The following is a 17,814-nucleotide window of genomic DNA, read 5'->3' as shown; positions in this document are numbered from 1 at the left end:
GTCACTAGGAAATAACTTCAGATACAGCTGATCAAAGAGGAGCAGCTAAACAGAGATTAATAACAGCCGCAAATACAACTAGTCATAGTATGGCACCTAGTTCAATTAATAGTGTAGCACTTCATTCTGATGTAGTTTCTTCTTCGCCACTCTCATCTTTTGTGTACTACTGACACACTGGGTTCAGACAGGCCACCGGCCAACTCTCCCTGTAGTATTATTTAGTTAAGAGTATGTTTACCTTTCATGACCAGAAAAGGAGGAAAAAAAAAAAAAAAAGGCCAAATGTGGCAAACATGCCTGAACTTCAGCCATATATAACTTCAGACACTTTGTCAAAACTAACTTCAGAACTTCAAACACCACATGTTTGAAATTGTTCTGAAGTAGATAGACCTGTTTCGGCCTTAACTTAGACAGTGGCACTAAATTTGGGTATCTCTGCTGTCTGCACTTCCCCCTGATGGACCTACCCAGTACGAATCGGGGTTAATCGAGCCCGCTAGATATCGGATACTAGACGGTTAAACATCTAAAATAAAACTTTCAATATCAAACAACTGTTCCAGTTTACAATCAAATTCAAAATGATGCTCACAGAATAATTAGTACAGAAACAGTTACAATATAATGGACATTTTGCACTTGACCAACTTCTTATATCCCAGGAGCTGTTTTCAAGAAATGTACAGGATACAGGAAAAGAAATAAACACCTTCCTCTTTGAATGTTTGGAAAAAAAAAAAAAAAATCAATCTCTGTGTATAGTTACCCTTTCAAAAGTATATCTGAAGTGAAAGAATTTCTTGAATGGCATCTTCAGAAATTTGTATAAAACTGGAAAAATGGATTCTCAAAGTATAGGATATCCCTTTAGGTCACAAATTATCTTGATTTTCAATCATATCGCGGACCTCACTAACAACTACATATGCTTTGTGGCCTCCAATTATTTCCGCCTGTTTCTTTCCATCCCTCCATAACTGCAGAAAAGTCACATTTTCACTATGTTTGACCATGAAAATAGTAAAAGCAATAGAAGCTAAAAACGTATAAGACCAAAATTAGGTGTCGAGAAGCTAAATAGATAGTGTTTGTTACCTGTATAGTCGGCATTTTCTGTTTAGGTTTTGACGCCACATATTTGGACACATGAAAAAGGTAGAATTTAACATCGTTAAATGGATACCAATAAAGTCGAACCACAATATTGCACTTAACTAATAAAATAACTCCAATGATACAACAGTACTTCTTTCTACGTATGAAAAGAAAAGGAAAAAAAAAAAAGAAGCATTTTATTAATGAAAAGGAGCGTTTCAAGAAGCACACTTATTTAGCAAGTAAAGGATGTGTGCATTGTATGGCTGCTGCATGCTAGCTGTACATATGAAATTTATGTTTATTGTGGGGGTGGAAAAATCATCTCTCCTGCTCCCTGCCAGATGGCCCGAAAGTAAAAGGCCTAGTTAAATGATCTAGGGGTAAACCTATCATCCATATTATTTCTAACTTCAGAAATCATGTGCATGTCCAACATTTTCTAAACACACTTCATCAACTTTCAGAGACAAACCACGCCCCATCATCCTATTTATGATTCTCTAGCCACTGTCTGCATACTACTGATTCACCAAAAAAATATTGCATCTACTTAGTGCATATTACCTATGTACCTCCACTGTAATTATAATCTACTTTCAGAAAAGAATATCAGGTTAGGTATTTGACCTAACAGATAGCATTAGGGGTGTTGAATGGGCTGAGTTAATAAATGGGTGGGTTAATGACCTGCTCAAAAGTTACTTGGGCTAAAAAGTGGGTCATAACCCAACTTGCCCAATTCTTACTAAGTTTTAATTTCTTTGTTTGTTCTTTTATAATTGTTTAAGTACCTAATAAAACTATTATTTTCTTTATTATGGCTATATATTATATGAGTATAACATATCAAACAAACAAACAAAAACCTTTTGAAAATATTCTTACGGGGTTTCTATGGGTCGATTTGGGCTACATATCAACCCAATTTTTAGATGGGTTGAAATGGGTTGGGCTAAAATAGACCGAGTTAATAAATGGGCGGGTCAAATGACTGCCCAAACTTAAGCGAGTTGGGCTAGTCATGTTTTCATGGGCTAACTTTGCCACCCCTAATTATAGCAATTACATCCAGCTTCGGCATCTAACTCAACCAAAAGTTGATCCCCCCCACCCCCCCCAAACCCCAAAAAAAAAAGTAGCAAGTATCCGTTGGATTAAGGAAAAAGTACTATAGGATTGGTTTACCTACAATCATTGACAAGTTCAGAAATAAATAAGAATTGTTATGTTTTCATTAGAGAAAATGCTGCAAAGGCGCTAGTTACAAAGATGGTGTTTATAAGTTTTACAGGTTTCGCAGTTAATAATCAGTTAATCACATAGCAAAAAAGACATTAAGCATATGGAAGATGTTGGGAGTAAGAAACCCTTACAGTTATTCCTGCGCGAACCACAAGCTTGTGTGGAACATTATTGACATCAACAGAGTAAAAGCGTGTTCTGAGAGCCAATAGAAGTGCAAAGAAAGTAGATACTTTAGGCCTAGATAAAGCTTTTTTTATTGCGAAGTGCTATATCTGAAGGAAAATGCAAGAGAGCACAACCTTGGGAAGTAGTCAGCAGCCAATCTTTCCAATTTTGGTTTCAAGTATATGCATTTGCGGCACCAGCTTGCCTTCCTGTAGATTCAAATATATTTATACATCAACTAAATACCAAATTCTTTCTCGATAATATTTCATATATAGTATATAAAATAACCTTTTCCAGCAGAATACGTAATACAGCAGCTATATGTGTTTATTTTTATTTCATAAGCAAACCCTATGCCACATACATATTTTAGACAATGGTTTTTCAATCTTTTGCAGGGCCATAAAAGTGACTCTTCAAGGTTTTCAAAGACGCATCAGTAGAAAAAGCTTATGTTTCTGTCTCCTATAAGTAAAAAAAAGTATATTCATGGAAAAACACCTTCCAATGCTATGACTCCAAAGTTGTTTTACATGGGAAACGATAAGAGACTGAATATGACAATTTAAACTATTCACTTCTAACCGGCTATGCTCGCGGTAGACAGGGCATAATGAAAAAAGTAAGTAGGAAAACAACAACTTTCTCTCTCTCTTCCTTATGAGTATACATGAACATTATGCTTCATAATTATTGAAGGTGAAAGGTCAAAAAGGAGTTCTCCTTCGCCTCAATTTCATGGGCAAAAAATGCTAGAATAAAACATAAGGCTTTAGAATGTTAAGTGATCGTGTTAGAATGTTAGAGCTATATATTAGAAGCGTTGAAGTTTTTTAAGTTAGATACTTAGATATTGTTCTATATTGAGCAAATATCACATCTCTTGTATTTGATGACCATAGTGTATTTTGTATTCATCAAGTCATCACTATATCACATTTCTCTCTAATATCATTTTTTTTTCTGTTATTATTCCAACCAGTATTTTGGTCATTCCATAACGTTTTGAATATGACCATAACTTTTTGAATAGGCTTCCAGGAACTGAGGTAATCATGCAATTTTCTGGTGATTGTTTATATTTGCGTGTTTTGAGAATAAGAAAACTCCCCAATCTTAAGTTTGAGGGTGCGTTTTAAATGTCAAGTGACTAGTATTAGGATGTTAGAGTGAGAACATAAGAAGTGCAACTTTTTAAGTTAGATATTGCCCTACATTGGAGAAGTATCATATGTATCTTCTTTTTAACACGTTTAATAGGTATATCTTGTATTCATTAAATGACTAAACCATCAATATATCTCTTCTATTATTTTCTCAAAAGTTTCATCCTGGGCAAATGATTATCTATGGCATTAAAGCACATCGAAGAAAGGTTTGATGACTTGGAGATGGATAGATAAGAGTAACAACATCTGTTGGAGAAAGAAGTTAATTTTCCATAGATCATAGCTAACATTGAATGTTATATACAGAAGCAAATCCAAAAGACTGTAAGCTCAACCACAAGATATCGACATGAACTTCAGCCTTTTCTATCTTTTAGGTCATGGGAAAAACGATCCACTAGGAAACAGGAGCCTTAATCCAAACAAATAAAAGAGTAAATGTTGTGCATCCACATACAGGACGTCTAGATTAAAAATCAAATGACTTCCTAGGAAGGAACATCAGTATTAAATTTCAAACTTGTAACCTTTACAAGAAACTCTTTCATCTGCATAGGATAGCTAGCATATAAAACATTATACGAACTAAGACACCAACAAAATGCATAATTGAGCCCTGTCATTGCATGCCATCTCTCACTAATTGGTATTTTCCTATGTGCTTTCTAGATGTTAGCACTTTGGAGAGTATCAATTTGTGTTTGGCTAATCAATTTAAAAAGCACTTTTGCCAATCAGAATTTGTGCTTGGGTAAAGTCGTGAAAGTGCTTATGCGGGAAAAAGTTACTTTTTTCAGCTTCCGAAAGGCAACTTCTATTCTCAAAAACACTTATTTTTTTCCTAAACGCGCCAAATACTTAAATTTCTCTAAAATAAGCACTTTTGGCTTCCAAGAAGCTTGGCCAAACAAGCTATTAGCTAACTTATACTTGAGCCATTCAAAGTAACCACTCATTTTATCAATATAACATGGCAAAAAAACAAATTACAACAAAATAAACACATCATTTCCACAGTGCCAGCACCAAATTAAAATTGCATCAAACCCAAAATAACCTGCAAGCAATTGCTTTGGTACAGAAGAATGAAGATAACTGAAAAATTATAAACAAGAAAAAAAAAATTGCAAACCCCTTTTCTGTATATCCAATTTGAAGATGACCCTTTTGATTCTTTAATATATTCCAACAAGAAAAAAACATTCTTGACCTACTTTTTCTAATTGCTTTGGTACAAAAGGCAATTGAAAAATTAAAAACCAACAAAAAAAAATAAAAATTAAAAATTAAAAAAACACCATTTTCTCTAAATCCAATTTGAAAATGACCATATTGATTCTTTAATCTATTCCAACAAGAAAAAAACGTTCTTGACCTACTTTTTCTACACATTAATAGCAAAATAGGAAAACCAGCCAAAAAAAAAAAAAAAACACTTTTGCAAAAATCCCTTTTCTCTAAATCCAATTTAAAAATGACCCTTTTGATTTTTTAATATATTCCAACAAGGAAAAAAAAAATTCTTGACCAACTTTTTTCATATACATGTATATCAAGGATGAATAAACGTACCATAAAATTACAACAGATTCATCAAGTTGTTGTGCATCAGCAATGACCCGATCAAATTCGGGTTCACTACAAACGGGTTGCAGTTCAACTGAAGCAGGTGAATCATCATTAAGATTTTCTTGATTTTCCAAAATCTCAGCTCTTACTCTAAAGTCCAAGTGAATTTTTGAACAATTTAAAGAAATTGGGGGTAAAAGTAGCAATCTTGGAACTTTGAGGGTTGAAATGGAAGATGGGTTTGATTTTCTTGGGTGTAATAGTTGTTGAATGACAGGAGAGAATTTTATAGAGCTAGACATTACATTACAGTGTATAGAAGTGTGGTGGAATAATGGTGTAGCTCTAAAAAGGGTAGAAGAGTAAAGCACGTGATTTGCACGTGCAACGTTTGGTGGCTCTTGCATTAGTGGCTGTTGTATTAAGAGGATTAGCAGGCATACGACAGCAAATAAGATATTTGAAAATAATATAAGAGAGATATTTATAGTTACACAAATATCTAAGGCTTATTTTCAGATCACATATTTTAAGAGTTTTCTTTTATTTCTTAAACTTTGTATCAAGTCAAACTAAGATAATCTTTTTGGGACGGATAACATATGTCACTAAGGAGGTGTTTGGTTCGAACAAGTTATGTTAGGATTAGTCATTTTAGGATCAATTCTAGTTGTTTAGTTTGTTGTATGTCATTTTAAGAAGAAGTTATTTATTTGCAAAAATACTAGAAAAAGAGTTTGAGGATCTCAAAGGTATTTTTGTCATTATTAATATTTTATTCAGGAATTGTTAATCCCGGTGCTATTATTCCACCACATAGTAGTTTGGCAGATATATGTTATACCAGAAATTGGTGTTTAAATCATACTAGAAAAGGCATTACTAAATTTTTATCCTATGACTATTTATGTTTGTACAACATATCAAACGTTCCCTCAAAAGTTTCTCTAGGAACCAAGTCATGATGTTCAAGTCGAGGAACGATTTATAAGTTTCAAAAATGAACAATTTATAGGGTTTAAACAAGGGTGGCCTTTGGGTAAAGCCGCTGAAGCATGGGCTTTAGGCCCCTAACTTTTGAAGGCCTCATTTCATATCACAATAGTCATAGTATAAGCTTTGGTTTTAAAGAAAAGTATTACAGATTTTTACTAACAAAGGAATGTATCTTAGGGAAAGGATATAAATAATCCCACCCTCAAGCCCAATTTTTCTCAAACCCAAATTATACCCACTAAACTAATCCCATCCATTAGTCAAAACTTAAATGAGATAATTTTTAAATAAAAGCCCAAACATAAAAATATTTAAGGAATTTTTTATATATAATATGTGTCATTTGTGTATAAAATATATATCAGTACCTATCTGTAATGTATAAAAACTGTATAAAATATGAATCACTAAGGCATGTATCATTTTTGTATATAATATGTATCATTTGTGTATATAATGTGTATTAGCACGTACAGAACCGCCCGTATAGAATAGAAAATTATATCATTTTTGTATATAATATGTATCATTTGTTGTATAGAAAGTATATATATAATTCCAGCATGTGTATATAAACTGTATCTGTCTTGTATAAAAAGTGTATCATACGTATAAAAAATGTATTATATCAACCGTATCATTATGGTATATAATATGTATCACTATTGTATATGTTAAAATAAATATTATATCATTATTGTATAATATGTGTATAATAAATATATAATTAATTATAATTTATGTATAATAAATGTATGATTAATTCCAGCATATGTATATAAACTATATAATTCTTGTATATAAAGTGTATACATAATTCCAACATATGTATATATGCTGTACAACTCTTTAGTGGCAACGTTTTTATGGCGACTTACAAAAAGTCTTTTTTTTTTTTTTTTAAGCGCGTTGTTGGCCAACAAATTTCTTGCATTATTTTGGGCCGACCGACCATTATTTGGCATTAATTTGGGCCAACCGGACTCCTAGGGGTATTAGGCTCAAATGTTGACTAAATGTGGCATTACTTTAGGCCATTGGACACACAATGTCCTTTTCCCATGTATCTTTTGTACTTTGATTTGACATAAAAGGGCCTCAAATAAAGCTTGTTACGTGTAAGCAAAGAATTTATGAAATGAAAGTAAAAAATAATCATTAGTTTTTCTTTTTACCATTTCAGTGAAAGTAAGATTTTTCATTTTCTTTTTTGGGCTATGGAAAACTCACTCATTTTCCTAAACATCAATGAGGACGTCCTCTCTTTTTATATTTTCTTTGTTCCTTCAAGCTTCAGAAGATGGGGTGGTTCTAGTTATAATCCCGAAACGATTCGTGTATATATTTCATAGAAACGTGAAATCAAAGTAGGCGATAAAGTAGCTGGAAGACACGGAAATAAAGGTATCATTTTTCAAATTTTGTGACTCGGTCTAGCTAGGACAGAGCCATCTTAAGAGACTTTCTTCTGTTCTAGGTTTCCACCAATGCTTCTCCACGCTCAACGTCTCTTTAGCAATATTATTCTTGAATCAAGCAAGAGAAAAGTGTGTGCCAAAAAAAAAATATTGATCCTAATTTTTTGATATCAAAGTATTATTGGAAGTTTATGAAGCAAAGAGAAGTTACTTGAATCATGTATTGTTTCATCACTTTTTTTGGTATTATTTTTTCAATTAAAGTTATAGTGCTTGAGATTTCTATTACATAGGCATATATTTTTCTTTTATTATTATTAAAGTTTAAATATGTCAATTAGAAAATATGAATCGGGTTATTCGAAACTTAAAAGAAAAAGGAAAAATGATGCTTTGATACAATTTCAAAAAGGATCTCTAATTGAAATGATTGCAGAATTTGATCCGGTCATGCACGGACATATCCGATGAATTAAACATGATAAAATTCATGATCATTACCTTGGATGTTCTTTAAAATATAATAGTCACTTTGATATTGATGGTTTAGATTTATTTTCCGAATTAAAAGTGTTAAGGGAGATAGCATAAGTAGACGATATTAGTTTAATCGATATACTCAATCAAATAAAAATACTTGTTTTTTTCCAGATGCCTATAGAATAATGTTAACCGTTCCTGTAAGTAGCCTTAGCGGAAAGAAGTTTTTCAAAACTAAAATTGATAAAATCTTACTTAAGATCATGTCTCAAGAGAGATTGAATGGATTAGGTATATCACCCATTGAAAAAGAAATATTAGAAGAAATTGATTATAAGACGATTATTCATAGCTTTGCATCTCAAAACGCTAGAAAAATAAATTTTAAATAAAAACTATATATTATATAACTTTATCTTTAAATAAAAATATTAAGGCCTCTCATCGAAGTTTGGTTTTAGGCCAACAATATTGTTGAACCGCCCTGGGTTTAAACATTTATAAGTTTAAAACTGAGAATGATTCATGGAGTTAGTTCTTCCATGTTTTAAGTAGGGTATTTTTGTTCAAATTTTATTTCAAAGATTAAAATGTGGTTATTTTGATGGAAATAACAATCCAGAATCACAAGTAAATCATTAGACAGTGATATGAATTCTTAGAAGAACAGTAAGGACACTTACCTTGATCCATTGTAAGAATCAACAAAATGAAGTCATGATCTTCTAAGTCTTGTTACGTTCTTTATGGTACTTCTCTTAATGGGACAAAGATGAAAGGAAAATTAGTAACAGACTTGGCGACCACAACCATAATATAATAGTGAGACACCTCTTCCGAAGAGACATAACTCTTCAAATGTAACCCTTCAGAAGAGGTGTAACTCTTCAGTTATGAACCCATCAATTATAACTGAAGAGTTAACTAGGTTTCTACGCATATATAATCCGTATCTTATATATAAACCATAAAAATAATACTTTATTAGATCAGAAAAATAGGCGTCTTTAATTAATAGCAATCTATGTATAATTATATTAAATATGTGAGTCCACTAAATAGAGAATTTCTAAAATATTTTCCTACTGCTAAAAACTCATAGCAAGCCCGAGAACTGGTCATGCCACCTCACTGGCCCCGGATGCTAACTTAATCTTGTATTTATTAAATGAAATGTACAATAGATGTGAATAAAGAAAGTGATATTTTTAAGATCATAAATTGGTGAACTGTTTCACGGAATAAAAAGAGGTCTTTCGCAGTCCATTTTCCAATCAATCTGAATCAAATTTATTTATATCCAATATACTAATTATTTTTTTGTCTTAGTGGCTTATTGAAATTGTAGGAGACTGTGTGGGAGCACTAGTAAAGTAGAGATTGGCAATTACAAAGGAATTTGAGTGGGGACATAATGTGACTCATTCTTGTTCAGAAGAACTGAAGCAAATGAAACAGATCCTTTTAATGATCTTTCTAATTATTAGTACTGCCATTGATTTTAATACTTGATGGATTATAATGCTGCATTCATCTTGATTAGGCATAATACATAAATAAGCCCATAAAGAGGCTCTCAAACTTGGCCTCACCTGGCAAGTATGCCCTCCAACTTTGGGTGTGCACAAGTAGACACCTTAACTTGTATAAAATTGAACATGTAAACACAAATGCGGATGTGACACATAAATTTTCGAGGTGTACTTTATACAAGTTGAAGTGTCTAGATGATCATTTTGCAAGTTAGGAGTGTTCAACTGACAAAGTGGAGACACGTTGAGGTGCCTTCTTATGCGTACCCTAAGTTGAAGGACATACTTGCCAGCTGAGACCGAGTTTGAGGGCCTGTTTATGTATTATGTCACTTGATTATCACCGGTCTTTTCATTGCTAATGATCCTACCTTCTTCTCTAGTAAACACAGTTCCTTTAGCAGATTGTTTGTCCATTTTTTGTTAAACCTCCTCAAATTAATGACCCTGAATAAACCTCAGGATGAAAGGACAAAGAAGATCATATTCATATACTCTTTTTGACTGGCCCACTGTGATTCTGTGAGTATATCAGGAATACTAATTACTAGCAATTATGTTATTCTTAATAGGCATTCAAAGTCTCAGTGATGATCCATTAATACCATTAATGTGCTTCAAACTTGTAAAACTACATAAATAAAATATAAAGAATATACAAATTTCTTTATGAAATGAGTACAAAGATTGATCGCCATCAGGGTAGTAAGGTAGAAGAAATCATGAATTCAACATATATGAAACTCATTATTTGAATCCTATCATTACTAGCTCTATTTCTGATGAACTGCATAATAGGTTTGGATGCCTGATAGAACAGTGTCAGTCACTTGCAAACTGATGATAAAAATTCCTGCAATAAATGTAAAAAAGCTCCATGGGGTGATAAGGCACGTGGATCAGGCACGAAATCTTTTGCTACTTCTTGATCAGTTCGAAGAGAGTTAAGAAGTATACCTTTTGATCTGAGCTCCTTCACATCTTCTAGATGATCAATAAGTGAATCCATGAAGCAAAGATAAGATGTAACACCAAAGTCATCTGGGGTATCAAGGCAAGCTTCATATGCAGCCATATTTAAAAGCTCCGACTTGGTTGAATCCTGTATGGTTATAAATGGAAGTGTTAAAAGAGCTGAGCAATGAAATGATTTGAACTTAATATCAAATCATTTCATTGCACGATGAGGAGTTTGCACGAACATCATCAGTGCAAACTCCTCATCGTTGTAATCTTTAATTAAGTCCTCAGCATAACACTTCGAGACATTAGGCACAATGTCCTTAACCCATATGTATAGCTCATCTTTGGACTCTGAATTTGTTAAAAGCCGTGACGAGACCCCCAACATATTTACTTTCTTGATCAGCAAACTGAAATGCCAATTTCAACTTGTACTTCTCCATAGATTGAAGCTTTGGTTTTCCATGATGAAATGTGTTCAAAATAATAATGTGTAATGCAAAGAAAATCAATAACCCCTCCCATCTTCAATTCTCATTTAGAGGCTGATTTATTATTGATTTGAATAGCCATGTTAATGGGTCATTAAGGTCTTTTTAACTGTGGAGTTAATGACACATTAATCCTCTTTGACCCCCTTCATATTTGCAGCCTATATTAATCAGTCTTCTTGGTGAATTACAACACCGCTTCAGAGTTCTTCTTTTCCTTCTATTTTATGGGCAATTCAGTTTGTGCAAACTCCAAACTTCCAGCTACTAGTGTAAGTGTCTGGGAGTGTCTTGGAACATTAGGGAGTGACCGGGCTATACGATTTGCAACGTAGTCGGTCCGAAATCGCTTTCAAGGTAGTGGCTTGCCACGACGCAGCGTTGATCCGATAAGTTTATTCTATCCTTTTGTTCGTTTTACTGATTAATATTTCCAACAAATGGACCAATAGCAACAACAAAGGGCTCGTAGCAGCTTATGATCGATTCAATCTCACAAGGCATTTTGGGGACCATCTGAATTTTTGGCTTCTGTGATGAGCCTTTGGCAAGGTACCCTCTACTCTTCTCCAAGGAATTTAGCCATTTTATATCATTTTCACTGATTTCATGAGAATTTGAGTTTGTCCCTTGATGGATTGTAATGCTGCATTCATCTTGATTATCCCCAGTCTTTTCTTCTTTAGCAGATTGTTTGTCCACCATTTTTGAAACCTCCTCAAATTAAGGATCCCAATCTTGATAGTAATTGAAATATTATTAACATGATTATATTCATTTAAACAGAACATTGGACTAGTACTTTAATATTCTCTTTTACTTTAGGTCTGGTGATTTCTCTTCATTGTCAAGTCAGTTATTTTCACACTAGATACATTTTTTGGCTCTCGGTATAAAAAATATAGAATAGGATTAGACAAGAAAGAGAAATTAATTCTTTACCTGCCTCCTAGTAAGAAACATCAAACATGGATAAAGAGAAAATTCTCCATCTCTGATCAGTAAGTCAGCTTCCAGCTCACTTTCATTCCTGGCATTCTTGGAATTTGTTTAGAGACCTAAAATAAAGTAGAATGCCCCATCTCTAATTTATTGTCTTGAGCATGTTAGGGAAACTAATTAGTACACCTCCGTTTCGATTTATGTGTCATAATTTGATTCCGTACTGAGTTTAATAAAACAACTTTTGAGACTTGTAATTTTAAACATGCCATAACATTTGCGTGACAATGCAGTGAAAGTATTGGAGGATGAAGCATCCATCCAGGAACATCATCGGTGCAAACTACTCGTAGCTGTAATCTTTGATCAATTCATCAGCATAACACTCCCTGACATTAGGCATAATGTTCATGACCCTTATGTAAAGCTCATCTTTAGACATTGACTTTGTTAAAAGCCGTGCTGAGACCCCAGCATATTTATTTTCTTGATCAGCAAACTGATATGCCGAGTAGCTCCTTGTACTTCTCCATAGGTTGAAGCTTTTGTTTTCCATGGTGAAATGGACCAATGTCAACAACTGTGGGGTACTCCAGCCCCATATCCCATGGTTTAAGGAAGAAAATTCTCCCTTTACCTTTTGCAAGATCTTGCAACAAATCTTTATGGGCAGCAACCTTTGAAATTGGCACCCGGCCAATTAAAGCAAGGAAGAAAAAGGGGCACATTTCATCCCTATAAATAGAGAGCTCTCCATCAATTTAGATACACCAATCTTATAGAAAATATATCTGAGTGTTAGAGAGCAATGTGAGATATATCACATACTATAGTTTTTGAGGAAAAATATAGTGTGAGCAGTATTATCTTAAGGTGGAAAACTCAAAAGAGTGTTCTTTCTTTTGAGTGTGTAGTGGCCTCAACAACTAGGCGCTGTAGCAACTATTGTGTCTCGCTACATTAGGGGGACCATCTGCATTTTTGGATGAGCCATTGGCAGGGTAGTCTCCACTCTTCTCCAAGGAACTTAGCCACTGTCTCTCAAAATTCCTTACTATAGTGGATTTCTTTACTTCTCTTGGCCCGTGGTTTTTCCCCTTATTCAAAAGGGTTTCCAAGTAAAATTTTTGATCTTATATAAAAATAATATATATTTATGAAAAAAGCGACGCAGCTAGTCACGTGATTACACAAAGGCGTATCATTATTGCTCTTTTTGTTGTTGTTAATTAATAGTATTTATGCGTTCTCCTTATATCATACTTACTCCCGAATTGGTGATCCATAGGCAAGAATTGACGATGACAATCAAACCATGAATTTTGTGTGAATATTATTTTTATGGACCCTGTTTATTCCCAACAACAACTAGGGGCTCGCAGCAGCTAAATGTTCGATTCAATCTCGCTAAGCATTAGGGGGACCATCTGCATTTTTGGCTTCTGTGATGAGCCATTGGCAGGGTAGTCTCCACTCTTCTCCAAGGAACTTAGCCACTGTCTCTCATTTTCACTGATTTTATGAGTATTTGAGTTTGACTCTTAATGGATTGTAATGCTGAATTCATCTTGATTATCAGCAACTTTTTCCAACCAATTCTAAAAATTGAAAAAGTAAATCTAGAGAAATAAAATCTACATTTTAGTATTGAGGTTATAGAAATACTATAACTTAACAATTTAACTTTGAAAAGCACAATCTCAACCAATTCTAATTTGGAATGATCAATAACAATTCTAATAACTTATGGAATTCTAACAAAAAGCACAATCAAAATCAAATAATTAAAGTATACATTTTTGCACATCAACATCAATAATATTACAAAGAATGATAACTTGTTCTCTATTAATCATTGTTCCTTTAGCAGATTGTTTGTCCATCTAATTTTGTGAAACCTCCTCAAATCTATCTTGATAGTACTTGAAATTTCTTGAACGTGTTTATATTCGTTTAAACTAAAATAGTGAATTAGTATTTTAATATGTTCTTTTACTTTAGGCCAGGTGATTTCTCTTCATTGTCAAGTCAGGTATTTTCACACTAGATACATTTTCTGGTGCTCAGTATTAAAAAGAAAGATTATTTAATTATATACCTACCTGCTAATAAGAAACATTAGACGTGGATAAAGAGAAAAAGTGCAAGGTTCTCCATCTTTGATCATCCATGTGATCAGCAAGTTTCTAGCTCTCACTTTAATTCCTGGAATCTGTTGCAGACCTAAAAAATAAGTAAAGATGCACTATCTCTAATCATTATCACTAATCCCTGGATTACTAATCTCCAAATTATAATCCCTGCATAATTTTTTATGAATCAACTGACTACTAACCCTGCAAAATCAAATTCTTCAATGTTAGTTCTAATTATCTATGCTTTTCTGATTCTTGGAGTAAAATGATAGGTATCCTATAGTATCTTTTAAATTTGTTCTTCATATAAAGTTTCATCTGATATCAAGTCTAGTATATTCCTATATCCGCAATTTCTTCTTTTGTTCTATAATAGGTTAATACTCAAAATGCTTTTAGTGTAAGAAATAAAAAAAAACTCAGCATGACATTTTGTGTTCCTTGTTCTCGAAAATCCTGATATTACATAGCCCGAAGTATCAGCCAATTTTCACTTAAACATTGGATTGAAAGAGCCACCCAGAAGTCTAATCTCCTTTTAAATCAATAAGTTTCCAAAGTCTGCTTTGATATCAAATTTAGTTGTTTTAACTATCACATCCAAGAACTTAAACAATTAGAGATGGGGCATCTTTATTTATTTATTGGTCACTTGGATGATCAAAGATGGAGAATCATTGCCCTTTTTCCCTTTTTGTCATGACTAATTTTTCTTAGCAGGGAGGTAAAGAATTAAAGTAAATGCTCTTCCTCCTTATTTAATCCTATATATTATTTTATTTTTCTTTACAAAAGAGAGCTGAAAAGTGTATCTGGTTAGTAATAAGAATGTGCAAAATACCTGAATTGAGAATGAAGCAAAATCACCTGGCCCAAAGTAAAAGTAGATATTAAAATACTAGTCCAATGTTTCAGTTTAAGTGAATATAAACATGTTCAAGAAATTTCAATTACTATCAAGATATAGGTTCCATAATTTGAGGAGGTTTCAAAAAAGATGGACAAACAATCTGCTAAAGGAACAATGGTTACTAGAGAAGAAGGTAGGAGCATCGGCAATGAAGATTTTGCTGATGAATGGAGCATTATAATCCATCGAGATTCAAACTCAAATTCTCATGAAATCAGTGAAAGTGAGAGACAATGGCTATGTTCCTTGGAGAAGAGAAGAGGGTACATTGGCTCATCACAGAAGCCAAAAATTCAAATGGTCCCAAAAATGCATCGCGAGATTGAATCAAACATAAGGTGTTATGAGCCCCTTGTGGTTTCAATCGGTCCATTTCACCATGGTAAATTAAAGTTTCAGCCTATGGAGAAGTACAAGGAGCTACTGGCAATTCAGTTTGCTGATCAAGATAGTACCAAACCAAGACCTGAAGGGGTCTTACCATGGCTTTCGACAAATGCAGTGTCCATTGATGAGCTTTACAAAAAGGTCAAGAACATTGTGCCTAATGTCAGGGAGTGTTATGCTGATGCATTGATTAAAGATTACAGCGATGAGGAGTTTTCACAGATGATGTTCCTGGATGGATGCTTTATCCTCCAATACTTTTACTGCATTGTCACTGGCAATTATAAAGAGCTGAAAATGAAGAGCCACGATATAGCCTTCATTCGTCGTGATCTTTTCTTACTTGAAAATCAGTTACCATTTGAAGTCTTGCAGGTGTTAATGAGCTGTAAGTTCAAAGATAATGAAGGAATGGAGATGATTAAAACGTTCATCTCGAGTGCACATAAAAAGCCTCCTCAAGGTCACGGATTCATTCAAAGTATCAAGGATTTCTTTCTTGATTTCTTTGAGGGAATTCTCTTTCTTGGTAAGATTTGTGAAGGAGAAGGGCCTTCCCTTACCAAACAAAAAAGCATGAAAAACCCGCTTCCTGCTCATCTCCTCGAGCTACTAAGAACACATCACATAGATCCAAACGCTTTCTTAGAAGGTGGATGCTATCTAAGGGGTGACTGGTGCTCGTATCGTTCTGCCAAGGAGCTGCGGAGAGCAGGAATCCATTTCAGGCCTGGAAAGAGTCGTCGTCTTTCAGACGTTAAGTTCAATTCATTTCACTGCTCAGCTCTTTTAACAATTCCTCCAATAACCATAGATGATTCAACCAAGTCGGAGTTTTTAAACTTGGTTGCATATGAGGCATGCCCTGATACACCAGATGACTTTGGCGTTACATCTTATCTTTGCTTCATGGCTTCACTAATTGATCATGCTGAAGATGTGAAGGTATTGAGATCCAAAGGTATACTTCTTAACTTTCTTGGTAGTGATCAAGAAGTTGCAGATCTCTTCAATGAGATAGCAAGAAATTTGGTGCCTAATCCACATGCCTATGTTGATGTGAAAGACAAAATTGAGAAACATCACATTAGCAAAGGGAAAATATGGATTGCTGAGTGGAAGAACACTCATTTCACTACCCCATGGACTGTTTTTGCACTTATTGCAGCAATTTTTGTCATTGGCTTGCAAGTCACTGATACATTTCTAGCAGGCATCCAAACCTATTATCAAGTCCATCAAAAACAAAGCTAGTATTGATAGGATTCAAAACCAACCATTTTTTTTTCCTGCAGGAATTCTCAAGTGTCATGTTTGTTGCATTCATCTTCTTTTTCTTTACCTTGTTTTATTATATGTTCTCTACAGCAGTCAAAATTTGATTGTACTACTATATTTTAAATGCCAAGTCAATGTAATTAATACTCGATTTATTATATTTGCTTTTCATTGTATGAGAAAAGTGTTGGATCTTTATAGATCATAAAAACCTGAGGCACTTAATGACACAAAATGCTAGTAGTTGTTATTCGATCTTGGGAAGTCCAAAATCTCGTGGGCATCCTTTGGGCCGACTCCTAGTTGGATATGATTCGTTTTTAAAATGTGATTATTTGATTAGTAATGTCTTAAAAATATTATAGAACTCATGATGGATCATTCAATTTTTGCTTTCAGTAAGTAGGCAACGAGATTCTATGCTTTCCATCTTTCAATCTGATATTATTGCTTGAACGCGTTCAAAATGCTCAAGATGATTAGTAGAATAAATTATTATTTAAAAATAAAATAAAATGATGCATTATTGATAGGCAAACAATGGGTTGAATATGTGTGTGGTAGATTTACACCAATGTAAGTCCACACACTTTTAGTTTTCAACATTTTAAAAAACAAAATCACGATTTACAAAAAGATTAAATATAAAAATCTATAGAAGATATATTAAGTTGTGTAAAATTAAAAAAAGTGCAACAAATAATAAGTTATCTATTGGTTATGGATATAACATACATGATAATTCCTAACTCGCCAAATTCTTAACTTGGGGGAACACACAAGACAATATTGAGAAGAAATTTAATACTAAAAAGTGTTCTGAGATACAGAGGTTGGACAATTCAAGGCATAAAGCGTGGACAAAACGTTTTTGATGTGTATTAAGGTATAAAACTCAAGGCGTTATTTAATACTATTGAGTGTTCTGAGATACAGAGATTGGACAATTCAAGGTGTAAAGTGTTGGCGAGACGCTTTTGATGTATATAAGGTGTAAGACCCAAGGAGTTTGTACGTTCATGAGATA

General features: G+C 33.6%; 3 protein-coding genes across 4 annotated transcripts in view; 1 reads left to right on the top strand and 2 right to left on the bottom strand.

Moving 5' to 3' along the window:
- Positions 1–17,814, bottom strand: part of LOC132059083 (SART-1 family protein DOT2) — a 93,262-nt gene that overhangs the window by 19,424 nt on the left and 56,024 nt on the right. The gene's annotated exons all lie outside the window — the stretch shown is intronic.
- Positions 525–5,591, bottom strand: LOC132059081 (thioredoxin-like 3-2, chloroplastic). 2 transcript variants are annotated; one of them, XM_059451566.1, is made up of 5 exons: positions 5,259–5,586; positions 2,649–2,723; positions 2,478–2,544; positions 1,102–1,119; positions 525–983 (listed from the first exon to the last, which is right to left on the bottom strand). In XM_059451566.1, exons 1-5 carry the CDS (start codon positions 5,555–5,557, stop codon positions 879–881), a joined length of 564 nt encoding a protein of 187 aa, XP_059307549.1. In that variant the 5' UTR covers positions 5,558–5,586; the 3' UTR covers positions 525–878. The 2 variants fall into 2 exon arrangements, with proteins under 2 accessions (XP_059307549.1, XP_059307550.1); XM_059451567.1 differs by lacking the exon at positions 1,102–1,119 and having other exon boundaries at positions 5,259–5,591.
- LOC132059080 (putative UPF0481 protein At3g02645) lies at positions 14,532–16,938 on the top strand. The gene has a single exon (XM_059451565.1). It carries the CDS (start codon positions 15,210–15,212, stop codon positions 16,761–16,763), a length of 1,554 nt encoding a protein of 517 aa, XP_059307548.1. The 5' UTR covers positions 14,532–15,209; the 3' UTR covers positions 16,764–16,938.

The sequence above is a fragment of the Lycium ferocissimum genome, chromosome 6 (genome assembly GCF_029784015.1).
Source record: "Lycium ferocissimum isolate CSIRO_LF1 chromosome 6, AGI_CSIRO_Lferr_CH_V1, whole genome shotgun sequence".
Classification (NCBI taxonomy): Eukaryota; Viridiplantae; Streptophyta; class Magnoliopsida; order Solanales; family Solanaceae; genus Lycium; species Lycium ferocissimum.
This window is presented reverse-complemented; position numbering and strand designations above follow the sequence as displayed.

Coding starts and splice junctions, on each gene's coding strand:
- LOC132059080 (XM_059451565.1), top strand. CDS start 15,210: ATGGACAAACAATCTGCTAAAGGAACAATGGTTACTAGAGAAGAAGGT.
- LOC132059081 (XM_059451566.1), bottom strand. CDS start 5,557: ATGTCTAGCTCTATAAAATTCTCTCCTGTCATTCAACAACTATTACAC. Junction 2,724..5,258: donor GAATCTGTTGTAATTTTATG/GTACGTTTATTC, acceptor TTGAATCTACAG/GAAGGCAAGCTGGTGCCGCA. Junction 2,545..2,648: donor GCTGCTGACTACTTCCCAAG/GTTGTGCTCTCT, acceptor ATTGGCTCTCAG/AACACGCTTTTACTCTGTTG.